This window comes from Rhipicephalus microplus, chromosome 1 (assembly GCF_043290135.1).
Source record: "Rhipicephalus microplus isolate Deutch F79 chromosome 1, USDA_Rmic, whole genome shotgun sequence".
NCBI lineage: Eukaryota > Metazoa > Arthropoda > Arachnida > Ixodida > Ixodidae > Rhipicephalus > Rhipicephalus microplus.
In genome coordinates, this window is record NC_134700.1 from 131342983 (window position 1) to 131365880 (window position 22898).

The 22898-nt window shown below is 44.0% G+C and overlaps 1 protein-coding gene across 2 annotated transcripts; it reads right to left on the bottom strand.

The window, feature by feature from the left end:
* Positions 1 to 257: 257 nt before the first annotated feature.
* Positions 258 to 22574, bottom strand: LOC119178313 (uncharacterized). Of its 2 annotated transcripts, none has more exons than XM_075887377.1 (5): positions 22236 to 22574; positions 16597 to 16973; positions 5164 to 5381; positions 2050 to 2386; positions 258 to 498 (listed from the first exon to the last, which is right to left on the bottom strand). In XM_075887377.1, exons 1-5 carry the CDS (start codon positions 22293 to 22295, stop codon positions 267 to 269), a joined length of 1224 nt encoding a protein of 407 aa, XP_075743492.1. In that variant the 5' UTR covers positions 22296 to 22574; the 3' UTR covers positions 258 to 266. The 2 variants fall into 2 exon arrangements, with proteins under 2 accessions (XP_075743492.1, XP_075743493.1); XM_075887378.1 differs by having other exon boundaries at positions 16597 to 16978.
* Between the last annotated feature and the right edge of the window lie 324 nt (positions 22575 to 22898).

Here is a 22898-nt window from a genome sequence, read left to right on the forward strand (position 1 = left end):
TCGAGGCGTCATTTTGAACAGAGCGATAGAGATTATTAATTTTCATAACACACGTACGGTACGAGAGAAGCTCAAGAAAAAAATAAATTAGTGGAGAAGAAAGTAGGCACCGCGTGATAAAAACAATGCCATAAATAATAAATCTACTCCCCGTAAGTAATTTTTGAGGCATATACTTACCTTGAGAGAAACAACAAGCAGCGCGTCACATAGGAGAGTGAATTATGCGTGTCTGATAAAGCAATAATGTAACGATAGAACATGTATTACACTTTTATCTGGTCATCCCCATGAGCGAAACTATGTAAGGCATCCAGAGCACCTTGTATCGTAGAGCGTGTAAGTGGCTGCAGCTCTCGCCTGATAATTTCACCGACGAACTTCGATGGTAACAAGAAAGTGGCGAATGAACTGACTACTCCGATGGGCGTAACGGTGGTATATATTTTGTCTGTCGCATTGACAACAACATTATTTAAAACCAGGGTGGCGTTTTGCCTGAAAATAAAAAAAAAGAAATGAGAACACACGGTGTTAAACAATACCACAATGCAGAATGCGACCTGGATTACGTAAAGGTGCGCGAAGGATAGCTTGTTCTCTTTTGATGGCTTGTTCTCTTTTCACGCTCAATATTAATGAGAATTGAGAGAATGGAAATATCAATGAGCCTAATCTTATCATTTTCAACGAGAACAAACTGGCGGCAGTTTCTTTAGCTAATTCCCATGGTTATCTTCACTCAAACAACATCTTTGAGATAACAATTTCAACATATTGTCCTGATATGCTTCTCGGGTTGATTTAGAACGAATAAAAACAACATTTATTATCTGTTACAACGCTCAGACTCTTTGATATTCTAAACACGATACGGTAAAGTGTGAGTTGTGCGAACGTGAACTTAACAAATATGTCAGAATAATGGACATTTAGTTTATGCATGTCAGTTTTTCTAAGCAATTAATGAAGAAAAAAACGGGACATGAATTTGGATTTCCCCCATCTGACTACGCGAGTAGACAGGGGGGGGGGGAGGCCGGTGGTAGGTGGGGTAGTTTTGACAGCGCCGCCCCCCTCCTCCACAACTGAGACCTTTTTCCTCATCATGTATATGTATATATGCAGGCGTGCATACAAGCGTGCTCGCGAACATATATGAAGTGTGGCGGAACCCCTACCGGATGAAGGATGAAGTGTGGCGGAACCCCTAATTGGCGAAGTTGTAAGTGCTGAAACCACAACGAAATGACAACGCATGCCTTAAACGAGGCCCCGAAATATTTTTTAGGACCCACTATATTTTAAGCTGCATCTATGTCTAAGTATACGGGCGTACAACATTCTCGCCTCAATCGAAAATGCGTTCACTGAAGTAAGGATTTACTGTTTTTCCAGATGTGCAAAAAGAAAGTAAAACGCACGAAACATCGATAACGAATAAGCCACAGTACAATGGCCATCCCGGACAAAGACCTCTCACTTTCGCCTGTACTGTTATATGTTTATTCTACCCCTTCACACGAAGCTGGGAGTAAATGATTATCATCCATCTAGATTTGGCCTTAATAATCACACCTAACATTTGAAGACATAAGTATGGGGAGATTCGTAATCAGGTGAAGGCAGCCCATTCACACAGAACAAATGTGGCGTTTAGCGTATTTCTAGGCAATGGTATCAAGAATGAGTTCCAAATGAGTTACATTTGGTTCAAAATGATAGAAAGTTGCTGAGGACAAAGAGGACATGCGAAATTAGGTGACTTTTTGATGATTATTATAGTCGAACCTCACAACAGGTAGTTATGAATCTCTTTCTCAAAGCAATGATATGAGTAAGCCATAAAAAAGGTGAATAGTGCGTTAATATTGGCCTTATATCTGCAATCGTGCACCTTAGTGTAAGAACATTGTACTTGCCGCAATTCGCCGATATCGCCTGTGGTTAATTCAGCTAACCTCCTGGAGCATCAGCCCCCTACCTGCCAAACAACTACGGTGGCTCAGCTCGAGCTCTTTTTTTGTGTATGCAGTAAGATGTACTTACTCGACAATCTCGATGATGACTTCCGCTGAAATTGCGGTCTTCACCATGGCCGTCAAGTCAGCCATGAACGTACTAACGCTTACGACAAGCGTCACGGTCAGGTTGCGAATGGTGACATTGGCATAAAAGTAAGAGCCACATTCATCTATGCGGGCGACCACGTCACCCGACTGGCGCAGTCTCGACAGGCCTTCGACGGTGCCGTTCGTCACTTTAACCCGCGCGAGTCTGGCGAACATGTCCATTGTCAGTGTGGGAAGAGGGCTCGGGTCCAACTTCATCCTGTCTACTGCACTTTGGACGGTCACGTCGAAAGTTGTACAGCCCGTACATTGCACTGCGTGTGACGGAAAGAGGGTACATCTAAAAGACAATACCATACGCTAAACCTTGTTATGGCTTGCTTTCAGACAAAGAGTTCAAGGATTCAGAGTACTGTGTACCCACCTAAGGCAGGGCAAAAAAAAAACATCCCTGACTGAAAAAAAAAGACGTAAAGCTACAGAAACGTAGGCCTCGCCATTCGGTGCTCGTACTCTGTATTTCACCTGGTGGTGAGCACAATTTCAAATTATGAAACTTGATGCTAAGGGTCATACAGCTGGCACATCGCTTACGTACAACGTATAGAGTAAATTAATCACATAAAATAATAATTTTTTGTTAAGAAAACCAGCGAAAACACGTAGTCAGGATTGCATAGCAAAGGTCACAGCGCTTTTACTTTTTGAGCGCTTTTCTGCGTAGGCTCATCACCGTCGCTAAACATGCATTCTGATTACAATCGGCTGAACAATTTTACAACTAATAATTTCAGAGATATATTGAACACACCTGCTGATTCGCTTTTAGTAAAATTAAATGTTGCAAGCATAGCCTCTATGTTGCAAGCATAGGCGTGCGCATGGGGGGAGGGGGCAAGGGAGACGTCCCCCACCCCTAGTCACCAAGAGGGGGGGGGGTCTGCCCCACGCTTTGAATTAAAAACCGAAGGACTCTTCGTAAATTCCAAACTGCATTTGGCGAAACCAATTGAGATGGGGTCGCTCAGAATGGTACGCGATGTGTGCATCTCCCTTCTCGCAAGAGTTGGCCGCTTAAGGCTGGGCTGCGGAACGTGCGCATGCAAATGAGAGCTATTACTGGAAGAAGACATCTGACGGAGGAGCGTTGCCGCGCGCACCGCTGTTTCATTACGTGATGGCTGAGAGATTGTAAGGGGGAGAGAGCCTTATATCCCTCACCGTTCAAGTATTTCGTGCAGATGATTAACCAGCGAAGCTGAAACATGTGGCCCCGGTGTTCATTGCGGGATGTGATCTTTCGAAGTGCCTTCTGTTGTAACCTTTGATTTTTCGGCCACTGTCTTCAAGAAGTGTGCGCTGCGTACTCTTCATTTAGTGACGTTAGCTTCAAGGACATCAAGCAAACCTAAAGGCTTTTCCAGGAATGCCGCCTCGTGCTCCGGCTGGTTTTATTCCAAGCAATATATGCAGACAGAACCCTAAGAAAAACACGTGGAAGTGTGGAGACTCTTCGAGGTAACATCCAGGGCATGGATGGACGCAGCCGTTTACGGCGAGTGTACAAAACAAGAGGGAGGGTGCTCTGCAATGAAAGTTCCTCCGCCACCCCTCCTCATAAGGATACTTTAACCTGGAATGCAAGAATATGGCCTGAAAGGGACGCCAATCTGCTTACCTCTCATGTATACGCGGTTGGCGTTCCACAAGAACGCACGTGCACAGAGCGCGCCGCATGCGCGCTAGAGCCGTTTCTTCAACCTTCGCTAGCCTTCTCGTCTCGTATATGCTTGGAAAAAAGGAAAGTGTGTCTGCGCGATTTGTCTATACTTCTGCGAATATGTAAATTAGACGCCCATTTTTGTAAAAACTGCCGCAAGAGTTCTTCGATGCCTCAGTGTCAGCCTCAACCACTATTCGATCGCATCAAGGGGAACAACGCTCATGGTTGGAATATTGAAGATGAACTGTGTGCATTAGCATGGTAGTTTGGACATTTTGAACGATTTTGATTTACCGTATTGTCCTTGGTAATATTATAGTGTATTGTGCTCATGCAATACGCTCATGTTTAACCTAATATTATTTACCGTATATAAAGTTGATAGAACTGTTGTACTCATTGCAGTGTGTTTCGTTTGAAGACGACCGAGTTGTGCAGAACAGCACCATGAAAACGTTTTGTGTACGATAGCAAGGGGAACGAACTACCGAATTGATGAGATTTAAAGCCCATTTTTGTCCGCGTGCTCAACAGGCTGGAAAAGGTTTATGACAAAAAAAAAACTCAAGCACCGAATTGTAGAAAAAGCAACGTTTGCTAAAAATAACGAGTGCGTAAACATTAATGTAAATGACCACTGTGGTCAGTAGCCTATTACAAATCTTCATCCAATGGTATATCTTCATTTCGTAGCAAGACCTTCCCATAAATGTTTGCGTTTTGCTGCATTTTTCTTCCGTAAAATTAATGACGTCACGCATGCCACGTTTGTTCGTATTGTTTACCCAGATCTATGAGTTCAGTTGTTGGCGCCGTCCTGTGTAACAATCAGCACACCCATCTGAGCAGAAATAAGTCGTATGCCTGAACGCACGTGCCTATTGTGCGAATGCCGCTTTGACGGATGGATTGCCGTATTGTGGCAGCTGTGACGGAGTTATGACAGCGAATGCAGGCGTGTTTGCATGAGCGTGAACCGGTGCCAGAGTCTGCGTAAATATAGAACTAAAAAGTCGTCAAGTTCTTCATAATATTCTGGAGGCATCGGCACGTCTAAACACACGCCGCATTGTTCTTTTTCTCAGAAAGTACAAACTGTGGCCATCATTTTAAATCTTGTGAAGGTTTTTATTGTGTCAAACAGTTGAGATGCTGGAACGAACACGCGCATATAATTTTTGTTGTATTTCTTTTTGTCGTGCAATTGTCGACATCACCTGTGTGGTAGTAAACTGTGCTTTATAAAGCCAAGAAGATCGACCTTTATTGCCCATGGATTATTTACTGCTTGTCAGAGCGACGCAAGGTTTATGAGCAGTGCAACATTGTCAATGTTTCGATTTGAAAGGTGTAAAGATCGGTACTTACTTTTGTTGGTATGCCCTCGCGCCAACGCCTGGACGGCGTCGTCGACGGCAAAAAATAATTGATCTTCGAGCCGCTCATTTACCTTCTTGTTAATGTATCGCTGAAAAGTTTTCACGCTGTTCAGTATTCGCAGTATTGGACTGAGGAAGCGAAACTGAATCTGTAATTCCTTGGTATTGTTCATCTCGAGCCGCTGCAACATGAGCGTGTTGTTGGCCCTGGTGAAAAAAACAAACAAAAACAAGTGGAATTGGGGTGCTTCAGGGTGATCAAAATGAAGGCACACTATGTGGTACAAAGGGTTTTTCTGTAATCGAAGTTTGGGAACGTCACGCATTTTGAATGCCTCAGATCAAAGAACACGTGCTACGTCACACTAAACTGATAAAAAAAAGAGTATTTCTACTTTTGCCGTAACGGCAACAGGTGGCGCTGACAGACGCGACCACGTTTAAACGCCCAATATACCTCATGAATCTATCCGCTAATATGGTTCAGTCGTAGAGCATCGGACGCGTTGTTCAAATGTTGCAGGTTCAGATTCTTCTTGGGAAACTTATCTTTCGGCCTCTTTTCCTTCTTCGCACTTGCATTACAACTACTGCTGATAACATCCCATATACAGTAGAATCTTGTTGATCCGCTTAATATGATTTCCCGGCTCCAACGTTTGAAATTGGGAAAAACTAAAAATGCCCCCAAAGAGGTATATGTTAATACGCTCCACTAAATATGTTCCCGGAAAGTAGGATTATTTTGCAGCAACGTTCGGCGTTGCCGTAAACTGCAGTCCGTGGGCTGAAAGTCTCAATGAGGGGTGCAGATCAAAGCTAAAAATGAGCAGCACATAGCGACGATGGATTCCCTGAAGATTCTAGGTCTTCTCATTGATGCCAGAGGTTGTAACTCGATGGCGCTCAAAAGGCTCATGGGGCAGGCAAGTAATGTACTAAAAATTGTAGCCCACGTTTCAAAACGCAGAGGTGGCCTCAAAGAGGACAACTCGATCACAGCTTACCAGCCATTCTTTCTAAGACATGTTATTTACATCGCGCCGTATCGTAATTCGGATGGAGCAGAGAAGGTCAAACTCGATTCTCTAATTGGAACGGGCCTCAAGCGGGCGCTCGGCCTTCCACAGTCCACCAGCAGCGAGAAGTTATAGGTGTTGGGGCTCTAGAACACTATCGACGAGTTAATAGAAGCTCACACAGTTGCTCAAATAACGACTTTTTCACCCACTAAGGCAGGGATAAAAATTTTAGAAGATGCGGGTATTCAGCCTCGGCATCAGCAGGTGACCAAAGTTCGCTTCTCCAAGTAAATCCGCACTCGAACCATGGTTTACCCCGTCCCACGTAGTATTAACTCAGTGCATAACGAGGTTAGAGCAGTCGCGAGAGCCAAAGCCATACTTAAAAAGTTTAATTAGCACAAACTAGAAGCCCTCTTTATCGATGCTGCCAGGTGTCACAGTGGAGATAAAATTCGCTATTTAGGTCACTGAGAGGGAAGGCAACCTGGTCAATGCTGTCTCTGTTTATACAAAGATTTCCTATGTTGCTGAGGAAGCAGTGATCGCTCTGGCTCTCTACAGCGCAAAAGCCCCCGCTGTTGTCTTCTGAGACTGGCGTATGACAGTCAGATCTTTTTCGAATGCCATTAAGTTGAACAGGCGAACAGTCCTGTGGCGAAAGTACTTTAACAAACCTCGGCGTGCAGCGAAGGAGGGTACCACATTGCGTGATTTCCAGCCCATCTAGAGGCTTCAGTCAACTCACTCGGATGTAATCCTAACGAGCAGGCTCAACCAATAGCGCTTGATTTCACGGGCCGTGCTGTCGCGAGTAGCCATGTTCGTAACGAGGTCGACATTTATAAAGATCTGTTGGCACTTTCCATGACATTGATCCCCACTACCATCTGGACAGAAAAATATTTCTGGCCAGACGGTATTTCTGTCTGGCCAGAAAAAAAGGGTAAGCGAAAACATAAAAAAAAAAAACATTTTTGTGTGATTCAAAATCCAGACTTTTCTAAACCAGAATCACTCGTTTGTTTTTCTGAGTTCTGTTTCTTTCTTTTAAAAATGACACGTTTCGAAACTTGTGTGGCAACCTGCCATGAATTTCTTCCTTCGTAGCAAGAGACTCCTTGCAGTTCAAGCATTGTAGTTATATGAAGAAACTATAGTATTCAAGCTGGAGTGAATTTGCCACATTGAAAAACGAATGAGCCCAGAACTGCTAAAACGAAAGAAAGCATAGGCATCAAGTTTCATGTCGGGAAACCTTTAGCTGGTCGGAGACGTATTAGATCTGTTATGATTGGCAGGCCTCAAAGCTATTATCGTTTGGCAATCAAAAGAAATAGAGCCAACACGGAGAGCACGCGAAAAGCTCTCCAGTCCCCATATTTTCACATGACATCGAAGGAGCATAATAGCATTATTGACCCAAAAAGAAATAATTCTGCAAGGCTTTGAAGAAAATTTGGTTACCCTTGGCATATTCATTGATTTTTCAAAGGCCTTTGATACCATCAATCACAACACTTTACTAACAAAACTTGATATTTACGGCTTTAGAGGAACATTTCTGAAATAATTAGAAGTTATCTCCAGTATAGGTATCAAACTGTTGTTATAGGCAATCACTATTCAAAAAATTTACCGATACGTGCTGGGGTCCCGCAAGGGAGCATACTTGGACCACTATTGTTCAACATTTATATAAATGATTTAACGAATATTAAGACTACGGCGCGATTTGTTATCTATGCGGACGACACTAGTTTATTTATCACTTCTAGAAACGTTGCCGAACTCATCAGCACTGCCAATGATACTCTAGAACAAATAAACAAATGGAGTTTATCAAACTCGCTAACTATTAATGCTGCCAAAACAAAAGGCGTGCTTTTTCAACCAAAGAATAAAAAACAAGTAGTCCATGGATGTCTCCAGATAGGAACTTCCGGAATAGAAGTAGTACCTTCAGTCAAAAGTTTAGGCGTCATTTTTCAGGAAAACATGTTATGGAATGAACATGTCAACACTATTGCCAATAAGCTTGCTCGAGTCACAGGTATACTAGTAAGATTACGCCTCTTGCTGCCATTGAAAGTGAAGCTCTTACTTTATAATTCTCTTTTTCTATCACATATCAATTATTGTCATCTCGTATGGGGCAACACAACCAGCTCAAACATCAACATTTTATTCCTTTTGCAAAAGAAAGCCGTTCGAACGATTTTAAATGCTCCATTCGATGCACACACGGACCCTATTTTTGACCAGTTAAATATCATACCATTAAAGGCAGTGTACAATACAATTTTGCAAAAACGGTTTTTAATAGAAAGAAAGAATAGCATGGGTTATCTAGAGCAATTGTCAAGGCTCACATTAAATTCAAGCACGTTCAGTACACGTCACAAAGAAACCTGGCATGTTCCACATTGTAGAACAAATTATGGAAAACGAATGCTACGTCATGCCTTACCATCTTTGCTAAACTCTCTTCATTAACTGCCATATTTCCCCTCCCGAAGGATCTGGATGTGCCGATCATACATCTTATTCGCTATTGTGTTTTAAATGAACATGCATTTTATGTTAAAAGTACAAGGCGAAGCGTTTTTGAACTTTTGTATATTCATTAGTGCATACTTCTTATGCTCGTATGTTTACTATGTATTTTTGTGTATTTTTGTGTTGAAGGTGTATAGCGACCCGTTTAAAACTTTGTATATAAATTTGTTCATTGTTTTCGGATGCAAGTGTTTTAAATTATCTCTATTTCTTACTGTGCGTGTGCGTACATGAATCTGTTCTTGCATTGCATTTTTGATCTTGCCCGCCAACTGTTTGTTGCGAAAAAAAAAGGGGGGGGGGGGGCACAGACCTCGTCAAGCCGTAATGTGGCTTTTTGTCTGTGTTCCTGTTATCTGTACAATGTATAGATGCGAAATAAAGTTCAAGTTCAAGTTCGAGATACCAATCAATCCGACGGCCTTTGCTCGAAGGATGCCGAAACTTTGTGTAAGTTCTACAAAGCCCCTTTGAATGCTGATTCATTCATTCATAAAGAAGAGATTTCAGCATCTGTGATTGAGAGTGTTCAGCCAATTTATCTGGAACTAGCTCATCGAGAAAGACTTGCTAAATGATTCAATGGGAAAACTCAAAAATCATAATGAGACGTTGGTTTGTCGCGTGGAAGCGCACCCCAAAAAACGTTTTCCTCGGGCAGCAAACAATGTAAATACGCACTCGTGATGCCGTTTTCACGTTTAATGATGGCAATATAGCCAGTGTGAATGCGATGTACTAAATACGAATATCGCCAGGGCGTTGCACAGTGCAGGGCCTACGCACCCTCTATCTACGTCGACAGTACTGCGCTGACACGGCTGCATAGCAGGCAATAAATGAGGATCGCCAGGCAAGACGATTCAACACAAAAAGAAATCAAAATGGCAACATTGATGAGTATCTGGTTGGGGCCTATTGAACGGGTCCGTCAATCTGCAGTTATCTCGTTCTAGTTCTGAAATATAGCAATTTTTTATTTTAAGTTTCAGTATCTCGAAACGCGCCCTTTTGGCGCTTTTGTCTTTCAACAACCCCAGTACCTAGAATCATACATTTTGGTTAGTATTAGGTAACGTAATGGTGAATATGCGGAAGCAGAATTATTGTTGTGCGAGGAAGCGCTCTTCTGCAACACGGGGACATCAAACAGCTATTATATAATGATATTTAGGTACCTGAGGTAAACAATTTACAAAAATGAGCATTAAAATTTTCAGTGTTTAATACTTCTGTAACGAGAAGAATGGCTCATGATCGCGATAATAGTAATTTGATTCCTGTAGCTTTGATGGTTATCTAGAAAAAGGTACTTAGACTTTGCCTAAAATACAAGACGGGTATAAGGCTTGCCCTGTTCCTTTGAAGATGCGCGTGTGTTGTTGCTAAGGGATTTGTCTCACTGTGAAGCAGACCGGAAAGGTGAGCTAGTTGAAGCTGATTCATAATACCCACCCTCCCCAAACAGAGGGGGGTGGTGTGTTCAACTTACGAGGTGTGTTCCTGTTCTGGCTTTATCCTTTTGCCTTGCCCACGATGCTCATGCGCGGGAAGTAGTGGAGCGTCAAGTTTAGATATATATTTTCGGTTCAAACGATGAAGCTTTGAATTGTTAGTAGGCAGAAGAATTCAATAAACCAGAATATATAAAAATTATAAAAAATGAAGGGGGACAAAAAATTAGCTATATCTGGCAGTTCCACTAGCAGCGTATCTTTCCGGTTGCCTGAATGAATCTATGTAGCGCTGACAGAACAGCACTGCGGCCCGCACCCAACTGACTGGCTCCAAACGATAATAGGGTGGATGTATTGACTGGAAATCCGAGCATACCAATGGGTCTCTCAAGAATGATTTGGCGCAGTGAGGTGAAGCGGCGGCATGTGAGTAGAAAATGATCTATTGTTTCCGGTTCATTGGAAACTGCACGTAGGTTAGTTAAAGAAAATCCTGATTAGTGGAGATAAAAATTTAACCGAGGAACTCTACAGTGAAATCTTGTGAAGGTCACCTCACATTGACGGAAGTGGCTTTTTGCGGTGTTGCATGTGAATTGCAAGTGCCTAAATTCTTCAGATTGTAGGAGCGATGTTTCTTTGATTTTTGAGATTAACAGGCGTTATCTACGTGTTACGAAAAACGTAGCACGGTGTTGTTATCCCCCGCTCTTGGTGTTAGACAAAGTGCTGACCGAATAAATAGGGTACATGCTCTCGTGTAGTCCTTCGATTGTCCGCTGGATGGCGGTACTTGTATACGATGAATGTATGATAAGAAGCGAGATGGCGGTACCTGAAGTGTTCACTAGATGGCTGGATGGACGCACGGACGGACAGGCAGACAGACAGACGGGAAGACAGACACGCGGTTGGACGAACGCACGGACGCACGCACAGACGGACGCACAAACGGGCACACGTATGAATGGATTGACGCATGGACGGATGGACGTCCGAATGGATGCATAACAGGCGCACGTACGGACGAACGGACGCATGGACGGAAGCACGGACGGATTGATGGACGCTTCGCCCCACTCATCATCAGCCATTCCGTGGATATGCTATGATTTTTTTTCTGCTACTTTTACGCCATTATGCATCACTGCAATATGAGCATGTGTGCTATGTTCGGCATTGTTTTCCTGTTCTGGTTTTTCGAAATAAATCTGAGTTGCCAAACAGCCCTAGTCCTGTGCACTCTGTGTTCCTTTCGTCTGCATCTGTAGCCGTGCCCCGCCGCGGTGGTCTAGTGGCTAAGGTACTCGGCTGCTGACCCGCAGGTCGCGGGTTCGATTCGCGGCGGCGGCGGCTGCATTTTCGATGGAGGCGGAAATGTTGTAGGCCCGTGTACTCAGATTTGGGTGCACGTTAAAGAACCCCAGGTGGTCGAAATATCCGGAGCCCTCCACTACGGCGTCTCTCATAATCAAATGGTGTTTTTGGGACGTTAAACCCCACAAATCAATCAATCAATTAAATCTGTAGCCCTGCTTCAATCATAGAAGTATTCCAACTATAGCCCATCTTTTTGTTTCACATATTCAGGCACTGCCAACCGACATGCATACTATAATTGCGGACAATCTTTCTTGGCAATGGAGACGAGGTTACAGAGCAAAACTAAGCGTGTACTACCGCTCAAGTACACGCCTATTTACTCCATCCACTTCTCCGCGCCAGAATTCAAGAAAACAACATTGGTTTATTTCTTTCAAGAACGTTGTTTGAAAGGCGGTGCTGCACGTACCAAAGATATATTTGTATTTGTGCAATGCCATTTCCCATTTTCGTACGTTTGAAAACGTTGCACATTTTGCGTGCACCTCACTGTCACAATGGCGTCTCCCTCTTGAGGTGCGTGCTCCTAGGGACCATACTCATATCCTCATCGCAATGTTGGTTACGCTTCAGCGGCTCCCGCGTGTGCCTATGGCGCCGGCGAGAGAGAGGCGATGTGGAACGCGCGAGCTGATGTGGAATGCGCTGAGCGGCACTGCCACCGTCATCTGATAGACGAGCTGGAAAAGCTGGATACTGTAGAAGGGTTTTTGCTTTCGGTGTCAGTGTTGCGCTCCCTGTCGTGTTTCGTGTAGAGATAGCGTGCCCCCACTGAGTGTATGTTCTATCAGCGGGTGAACGCGCGTGAGCGGGGGTGATGAACGCGGTTGAAGCAGATGAAACGAGCTAAGCTCTCTCTGTCGCGGGCGCAAGTAATACCAGAACCTCTCTTTCCCGCTTGTTAAACCTGCAGTTGAATGCTCAATCAGGGAGGAAGAGCCCTGCCTTTCTTTAACTAGCTTGAATTGACGTGGGGGTCAAGGGGGGGGGGAAGTTCTCGCTCGACCAGCAACAGTGAACTTTGATTCCAAGGATGCTGTCGTGATCGCTGGTCTGCGCTTTCTTGAAAATCATCGGCAGTCGGCTCGTATACCTTTGCAGGTGCTGCACTTTCAACGCGGAGAGATTGCGCGAATGGCACATTTCTCCGCGGAGCGGCTGTAATGTCTTACACGCGTGTTTTGTTGAGATAATCAATACTCGATCCAAAAGAGTTAGCTGTGAGCCTAGCCTTGCATAATATTATTATACTTTGTTGCTATCACATTCATTGCATCACCCTTGATGTGAAACTGTTTGTATTATTCTTATACGACTAGCTTTACTGATAACATTATTATTATTATTATTATTATTATTATTATTATTATTAATATTATTATTATTAATATTATTATTATTATTATTATTATTATTATTATTATTATTATTATTATTATTATTATTATTATTATTATTATTATTATTATTATTAATATTCACGAGCGCTTACGAAAGGTGTCGTAATCTACGCTTGCATTCGCTTTCTAGCTACCTTTGATCTTATCATTTAACAACACATAGCTGTAATACTAAACGAAGATGCCGTTCTTATTTGGAAGGGCATTGCTTACGAGGAAAGTCTGAGCCAACGGGTACCCCTATTAGCCTAAACCTGGCACTGCATTGGCTGGAGGGATTATGAAGCCACTTGTCTTGGATCTCACTAGAAATGCTTCGAAGGCCGTTAGTGTTTTCAGCCTAAAGCAGCGGTACGCTGCATGGTTCTCCTGACTGAGTGATAGATTCATTGTTTTTTTGTGTGTGACGGCATAGCGTTGGAGGGTTTGGAAGCCACTCGATCAGTGATGCAACTCTCTCGCGAAACATTCGTCATCTGTTTGATGCCCCTATATAGAGCATCGTATCTCTTCGACACAAAGCAAATGCATCAAAGTAGTCTGTGAGCTAGAGCAGCTGTGTAAACAAGGCTACTTTTGCGTTTTTTAAGCATTTACGAAAAGAAGCGTCACAGAAATATCACCACTGGCATTTCGCAGGACTTTGGAGATTATTTTGGGTGCGATTGGGAGCGTACGTATTATTAAAACAGCACGTGTTGAATTGAGCGCTTTGGAACACGTGTGGGGTTTCATCGAAGAAGAAATAGCTGTTGCCCGAAGATATAAAAGCGGATGTCTTCTTATTTGTAATGGAAGTATACTTTGCGTCATAATGGTAGCCTACTATGCCTTTATTTATGTCTCGGCACCCAAGCTCTTTAATTGTAGTGAAAATGCGCCAGGGTTACAATTTAGCTGTTGTTTGCACGGATGGCTCATTAGTTAGGTTATGCTGTCCTTCAAAGCACGTTTCCTCCTTCTACATTGAGGTTCCGGAAAACCATGTACTGAGACATGTTATGACATCAGTGCTACTTTCGTAATGGGTTGCAGAACAACATACGATGATGAGCTTAGGAACCTTAACTGGGTATCAGTGTTTGTGAGGTATTTGTCTTTTATGGTTACTGAAATTCATCGTGAAATAAGTCTCCATTACTACAACCTACGTGGCGTGAGGCTAGTTGTACTTTCATGCAGATTGATAATGTAAAACTGTTCCATTTATACACCCATGCGTATGTTAAAAAATGCCGCCCGCATATTCCCACGAGGGAAACTCGAGTAAATGCGTCGCAGAGGGGGAGGGGGTGGTATGGCGTGAATTTTGATCAATCGGGTATGGGTTGGGAATGCTTCATTATGAAAGTCAAGCTAAAGTCAAGTAAAGGTGCCCTTGACTGAATTCCAAACGCGTGATCTAGTATCCAGTGGATGGTTGTGCAGCGCGAGCAGTCGTTTTTAGGGGCGAAGCTCCTTAAGCCGCGGGTCGCACGTTCGTGATGGATGTATTATTAGTACGTCGTAGTAGTAGGTAGCAACCTCTACAGCGGGACTAGAGGAGTCGCAGCACGCACTCATTTGAATTGAAGAGGAAACCCATGCACGTTGTTCATAAATAAAACATAGTTGGTTCAGATGAAATAACCCATAGAGACGAGTATCGGCGACCTAATATTCAATAAAATTTGCCTTGAATTTGATGCTTACTAGAAAGCACTCTGAGAACCATCTGATCAGATGGTTCTCAACTCGCTCGGTGTGACCTTCTTGGTTTTAGCAAGGTTTAGCGAGAGTTGGGCCGCAGTACCATGAACTAGCTGCGGCGAAACGTGGCAACTAGACACAAAGCGCAGGCCGTAAAAGAGTGCGCGCGTGCCACTCCTCTAGTCCGGCCGTGCAACCTCTCGTTTAGTCCTTGGAATGTCTCCTGGATAGTGGTACTTCTGTATGTCGAATATACGATGAAAAGATGAGAGATGGCGATACTTGAAGCATTCAGTAAATTGATGGATGGATAGATGGATGGACAGGCGAAAGGACAGAAAAACAGATGCACGGATGGACGAACGAATGAAAGCGTGGATGAACGGGCGCACGGACGAATGCTCGGACGGACGGATGGATTAATACACGCATAGACGGATGAACGCATAGACGGACGCACGGATGGACAGATGGACGCTCGGACGGACGGATGGACGCACGGACGGTCACACAGATGAACGCACAAACGGGCGGACGGCATCGCAGACGGACTGATGGATGCTTCGCCCCACTCATCATCAGACACTCCGGAGATATGCTGAGATTTTTGTTTCTCTAGCAGGCACTGCCTGCGCCGGCCTTGCGAAATGATATAGGGGGAGGGGTTCACAGTTTTGCGCTAGTTTTGCGTGTGTCTTCCTGGGCCGGCATGAGACGCACACATGCGTGGGACGGCGCCGATGCCTAGGCGCAACGTCAGACAAGCAAGAAATTCTCTGCAGTAATAATAAAAAAACGTGGCCATGCAGTCGCTTACAATTCACGCTTTCACTTAGACAAACGCTTATTGTTCCTCTAATGCTTCCTATCATGCCATAAAATATTTATGCGGGGTTTCGCCATGGCACTCAGTATATTGTTCTTTTGTGGCATTGTGGTGTTTCGGAAAAGGCACTAACAGCTTGGCGCGCGATGCGCTCATTTCTTCGAAAATCATGAGATCCCGCGCCTTTCAGAGGAGGCGAATATCATGATATTACACGAAGTGTGGCTGACCAACTTTAGTCAAAGTTTGAATAGTGAGCGCTGACGTGTGTTTTCTCTTCAACTAACACTCACAAAAAAAGCGCCAGGTCTGCGTGGAAGGCGCAGCGCAGTCACAGCCAAAGCTAGAAAAACGGCCTTTCAGAGCCTTTTCGAAACACTCATTGGGTAACTACTGCAAGCACACTTGCTTGGTACCCACTAGGGCATTATTATTAAACTTTTGGGTAGTAGGCCGGCATTAGCTATGCTAATTTTGTCATTCTTCTGAGAAGCGTGGTATTCGCCGAACACTTGGAAGGAATTTCGTGCCAGTTCTTCATGCAGTGGCTAATGACGGTGAAGAATTATGGCTACAGTTGGAACGCGCCACAGTTAATATGAGAACAAGAACAAGGTTTTGTAATAGGTCGGAGCATTGGACGGCTCACTCGTTACGCTATTCGCATTGTGCGATGAGTAGTTGTTCTTTCGCTGTTTTAAAACGCTTTATAAGTCCTATTAATGCGATTGCTTTCCCGACATCAGGCCTGCCTAAGACAAGTTTGCCAACAAGTCACAGGCACCAGCGCAGCTCAGTGGTACAATATTCGGTTAGCACGCATCGGACCCTGGTTCAAGCCCCGCTGTGGCTTTGGTGCTAGGTTTGCCAACAAGCCACAAGCACCGGCGTTGCTCCGTGGTAGAGTACTGGGCTGGCACCCAGCAGACCCGTGTTTCGAGCCTCACTGTGTGGTGCTACGTTTTTATTCTAAATTCACGCGATGTGGTAACGGACACCAGCGACGGCGGTGGTGGACATCTGCGCATGACCCTAGTTGTGATCTCATAACACCTTTCACTGTAAAATAAATTCGTGTATACTTACTCTTGTATTTCAGCGACGAGCGTAATCACAGGTGCGCGGACGTCAGCTTCCATGTACGTGTACCCAAGGAACCTTTTTGTTCGTGCGGCGATGGAAATGTTCAGTCCTTCCAGCTTCAAAGCTACACGAATTCGCATAGCCTTGTTTTCTTCGGCTTCTATGTAGTTGCTGCCCAATCTCTCAACAGCAGACAAGCCCGAGATGGTGACGTTGTAAAACTCCACGAGGTAGTTCCACATGGCCACACGGACTGTATAATTGAAGTCCGCAATAGATATGTCTTTGAACCGTTCTGACATGAAGTATTTCTTCATGGCCTTGTCGAGAAGCAAATCTCCATCCGTCGGCTCTTGCCCGTTGGTACACGTTACTTGATTCTGCTCTGGCGAAGAAGTGAAAAGGAACACAGTTATTAGGGGGTATATTAGATTATAGAGCAAACACGAAACCTGAAATTCTTGCCTTGTTTTATTGAAATACGGACACAATAGTGGTTTTTAATTCGGAAGCATGGGGTCTCAAACTCCAGTAATGCACGGCCTAACACAGTAGTCTAAAAATCGTTTTTGTTGTGCAACTCCAAAGATCCTAAGCGGCATAAGTAGAATATAAGGTTTGCCCCGCCACGGCAATCTAGTGGCTAAGGTACTCGGCTGCTGACCCGCAGGTCGCGGGTTCAAATCCCGGCTGTGGCGGCTGCATTTTTGATGGAGGCGGAAATGTTGTAGGCCTGTGTGCTCAGATTTGGGTGCGTGTTAAAGAACCCCAGGTGGTCAAAATTTCCGGAGCCCTCCACTGCGGCGTCTCTCATAATCAAGTGGTGGTTTTGGGACGTTAAACTCCACAAATCAATCAATCATAATATAAGGTTGCACTGTAAATGCCTATTCTTTGAGGCGAGGCTGCTTAAGGTGTGGCTTGTGCGTCCCCTGTTGTCGTTGTGCGTAATCGCCTGTGGCACATACCCGAGAGAGTGGGTATGTGCCACAGGGGAAGGAGAGAGACAATTGCACGACTACGATCGCGATAAAAAGATGCGAGGTGGCGGTATTTGAAGTGTTCATTAGATAGACGAACGGACGGACGTAGGAATGGGCAGGCAGACAAGCAGGCAAATGGATGGACGGGCGCGTGCACAGATGGACGCGCGGACGACGGACGTATAGAAGGCCGGACGCACGGACGAACACAGGAATGGACGTATGGATAAACGGAAGCAAGAACGAACAGACGAACGCGAGCGCGGACGGACTGCCGGACGCTTCACCCCAGTCGTTAACATTCACTCCGTGGATATGCTGTGATTTTTTGCAATATCTTGAATTGACTGCGTTCTCTAATAGAATGAGCACGGCAGCTAGTACCTGAAGCAAGCAGGTAATGAAGCCAAGAAGGCATGAGATGATCTTTGTTTGGGTTATTTGAAAGATACTGCAAGGGGCGGGATTGGGGGTGGTGATACAACGCCCATGAGAAAAAGGAAGAGAAATGAAATGTATTTCGCCTTACAGTCGCTGTAGGCAAATGCACAACAGTTCGTATGACATTCGTCTCTGATTTCTTAAAATAATGCCGCGTTACGTTTCGAATTACAGGCTATGTTTTGGAGCTCTGCTGCATTGAATATTTCTTGCGTAAACATTTAATTTTAGGCATACGTTATTAAACTAACAGTAAATCGCTAACGTAAGAGGTCCTGGTTAATTAGCCAAGAACAAAGAACCTGTCCTTAGCATATCTTTGGAAGCATGGCTCTTCGCGCCTAGGTACTGACGGATCGTGTCCACAGCCGATAGGCAGTTATACTTTACCATTAGCCTGACAGCGGCCGTTAAGAAAATTGTGTTACCGTGTCATGAACGTTCGTTTCGGACAGCGCCTTATATATTTAGCGGTATAACGTTTACGTGGTGTAAGTGCCCCAGCTAGGATGGTGGCGCCACCTAGCGTAGGGTGATTGAGTTAGAAAACTGTGAAAGAGAAAAGAAAACGAGAATTTTTGCCTGTAGCACCGCGCGAAGCAACCTTACAAGTTGTTTTTAGTAATCAAACTGTAAAGAATTATGCACACGCACCAAACGCGAAATTATATATGTTGCCGTTTTGTTTCAACGAGTTTCAAGTTAGGCCTATAGACGTTCAGAATGAGAAACTTATCCGTAATAATCGGTCATCAAAGCCAACTGAAGGCAAGCTAAGCGATTTCAAACAGTGGTTTGGGGCGAGATGAATGTTTTAACAAGTTCACCATATTCACTTCAAAGCGGGCGTCCACAACTGCTGCCATGTTTTACGTATGCAAATCACTCTAACAAGATAACGTTAAATTAAAAAAATGGCGTGCGTACGGTTAGCGGCACGGGTCACGTACGTTACTGCGCGTGTGTACTTCAATCCTGCTATCCCAGTAACCCGATAAACCTGCTTTCCTGCTATGCTCGAGGCAAACTATAACTGTCAAATGTTCGGACAACTGATTGACACGGCAAGTCAGCGTTTTGGCGTGTACATACAGGAGAAAATGGTGTGAAACACAAAAGCGTAAAATTTTAAATTATGTACACAATTTTGCCTCAATGGGAAGACCACTTGTATAAGACAGCCATTGGTGTCGTAATATACATCTTGCAAAAAAAGCACCAGTATAGTGATTGTGTGCCTCTTTATTTGCTCAATATAGTGGTTAATGACAGTATATACATTCAATGTAGCAATGTTCACTGCACCAACTTCAATATTTTCTTCACAAGCTTCCGCCATTACATAAGCGGAGCGACACCTTTTTCTGCAGTGCTGGAAGTGCAGCACACTTCCTACACTGCGTCGTGCGCAATATGTGATGCCCGAGAGCAAATATGTTAACCAATGTCTTTCATTATGCGTACCAAACAAAACAATTGCTAAATATTACTTTTAATTAACTAACCAACAATATTCATGCTATATATGGTCACTCTTCTGACCTTCTAGCATTCTCTGTTCTCTCGTCCCGACAAAAGCGCTGGAAGCTAAGCAGAGAGGGATGGCAGGGTCAAAGAAAAACGTAACGCGCGCCTCGTGATCTTGAGCATTTTTTCTTTTTTTTTTCGTCAAATGCGGGACTTTTTCAGTTCTTTAACGAGCGAGCGCACCATGTTCAGATCAGCCGATGGCTGAGAGATGGGCTTGCTTCGTGGTATCGTTTAGCATATTTAGTTATTTTTCTAGAGAAGAGAAAGCAGTTTTTAGCCAACTTTACAATTTGTTGTGAATCGCATGCCGCGTGCTGCGCTATATTATTTGACTCGCGTGTTGTCAGGAGCCTCTACTACCGATCGGCAGCGCTTTCTGACCATGCTCAAAAAGTGTTGTAGGGCCCCTTTAAACTGTAAGATGAACTAACGCGAAAGTGTGTCGAAGCTTTTGTAATAAAGAAGAAATGTGAAGGTGTGCGTCAGCCAACGTTCTTTCAGACGGCCTGGTAGTGAATAAAATATGTTGCAGAGTGAGGGTATCACACTCGAATCACTTTGTTGGTGTTTTTCGTGGCTTTTGCGAGCCATTTACGCAAGTGTGGGGCGACGTCTTCGGTGGAGGAAGAGTTGAGGGCAGGCATGCCTGCGACAAAGGTGGGGTGACACGTGTGATTTTACTTTAATCAATCCGAGCTTGGTAGGCCACGTAGAACGAAGCCATAAAAGGATGCATACGCCACGCTGCGATGGGTCAATGTACGCTTCCCAGCTTTGAAACATTACACGTAGTTTTCACACAAAGAAAGCAGAGTCAATTGGTAGCCTCGTGAGACGTCCTAGACTGGCAGCTTGAGATCTACGCGCACGTCATTGTCCAAAAGAAGAGAGCGAAGTAGATGAAATTGTCCAGCCGTGTTCGCGCTATTTAACAATATAATATTGTCAAAACTAGCTTCCTTGATCATAAAGTAATTTGTGTTTGTGTTCAGCTGTGCGCACTGACACCGTGCTCGGTAAAATAAGCATTGCGTACTCTAACGTTTATTATCCTTTCGTGAGTCGACAAGTCTACGAGGCTAATTAGGTTAATATCACCATATGCTATCAGTGATTCTTGCTTCATTAAAAATAGAGATATTTGTGCTGTACCAACGTTTCTATTACTATTTTGTTGCCCACCTGCACGCTTTGCTTTTCATCTCTGCGTGGCTTAGTATCTGAGGACGTCAGGCGTTAAGCCTCATGTTAGCTGCTTTCGTGAAAAAAGGTTTATTATGGTTAGCGTAAGGCATTAACCTCGAGACATGAACGTTGGCTTCATATGTTTTCTGTTTGTACGTCATTTTTTGACTGCAGCTGGTTGAAGTCAATAATTCGATTGTATTTGCGTGAGTTTTGTTGATCGCGTATCACAACGCTTGCTTAGTTAGTAAGCAAACGTATTTTATAATTTATGCAGTTATATCATATGTGAGCTTCACTTCTTGCAACAGCATGTATCCCCTTTTGCGGCTTCTTATACTTCCACCTTATTTTTGATGGAACTCACAATAGCTCTCCTCGTAGAGATGTGGCTTTCTTAGCTAAATAGAGCTTCGTATGTCATTTCTGTAACAGGTGCAGACGATGTCAGAGCAGCTGAGCAAACGGGAGTCCAGTCGTGCGTCTTCTTTTTGTGGTGGCGTAATGTTAACGTATACACTTGAATGCGTATTCTTCTCCACGCAATAGCTTATTTTTCTTCTTTTTGCAATTTCGAACGTGTTTCGCTGGAGAATTTTCTTTGTTCGGTTGACGTCAAATAACCAATATACAAGAATAGACAATGGTACTATTCACAAATACTTATTCTCGCAATGGCGCTGATAAGTGGCATCACGACGCGCTCAAAGAAGCTGAATATCGCAAGGCGATCGGCATGCGGCCTTGCATTCTGATTAGTAGCCGTGACTAGCGTGCACAACAATGTCGAGTAAAGGGTACGGGAAGCTTACTCCAAAAACCCTCGCACTCTAGGCGTTCCTCGTCATGTTTTCGCGAATAGCAAATAGATGAGGAGGAAGAGCTTTTTCTGATAAAGTGGTTCACCAAGTGCAAATGTTTGGAAGCCCTGCCGTCATAAAAATGGTAGATTATTCCACGTTGTCCTTCAATAATGTACTCTCTTGGGCTAGTTGGTACAAGTCAAACATAGGTTACGGAGTTTTTCGCCGCATGGATCTACGGACGACATCATTTGTATGGGTCATCAGTAAAATGGCCAGTATTCAGTAGAGAGACTTGCGAATTTCTGCGGCGCAGCAAGTGTTTTTGCGTGTATTCTCTGCTTTCACTAATATTGAACAGCTTTACTAATGAAAAAAACACTAATCCAGTCGAACCTCGCAAAAACATGTGCGTTGTAACTGACGAGCCGTATTTCAGACAATGAATCACTCGTAATCACTCACTGGTTGTTGCAAAAAGTCATCAAAGCGTGCTAAATGCGAGCCTAAGGAACTGCAGGAATGGAATTGTGCACAAAGTAAGAATGGAGCTTCAGGCTGATTTATTGAAAGAGCGAAATATTTCTGTAAATAAATAATTTCGTTTCAGCCTTGAATAAAAACTACGGATTAAGCAAGCCAGCTCTGCTAATCAAACAACAACGCATAATTTATATATGATACCAGTAAGCGTACGTACCACAATATCTTGGGCGTTGCAGGCAACAATAGCAACGACGAGGATAGCTGTCTTCATCATTGTATTCCTAAGTGACGGTCCCCGTCTTTTTCCCGGTCACCTCTGAAGACTGATGACTGAAAGCTGATTGCAGCGGGTCATCTTTGCCTTCACTTTCATTTATGGGCGAGAAACAGCAACCAAAATGAGAACGAAAAAGGGAGTCTCACTTTTTGATGCGGTCAAATGAGATTGTTAACCGTCTCGCTGCAATTGAGAAGCGACAGGAAACCTGAGCTTTCAAATGACGGTAGAGCGTAATGTCAAGAAGCGGCGTCATAAACGGGTGAAGGACCGCGTGCTAAAAACTTGCTGTTGTGTTGTAGCCGGTCTGTGAATTTCGCTGCCTTTACCCCTATTGTTTGAAACTTAAAAAAATAGCAAAGGTTCACACATCGCTATGCTTTTCAACAAAGCGATATTGTGCAATCTGCCCTAATGCTGTCATATTACACTGTTGCTGCCATTAGAAAATTGTGCGACGCTGCAATAACGTTTGCCATAGCAACAACTAAGGTCTCTGCAGCTGTGCATATTATTGTGGAGTGATTTATACTGGGCGTGCATTTTGTCTGTAAGGGTGTGCGACGCCTGTTCGAGCAATTATGTCATGTTGTGTTGTGT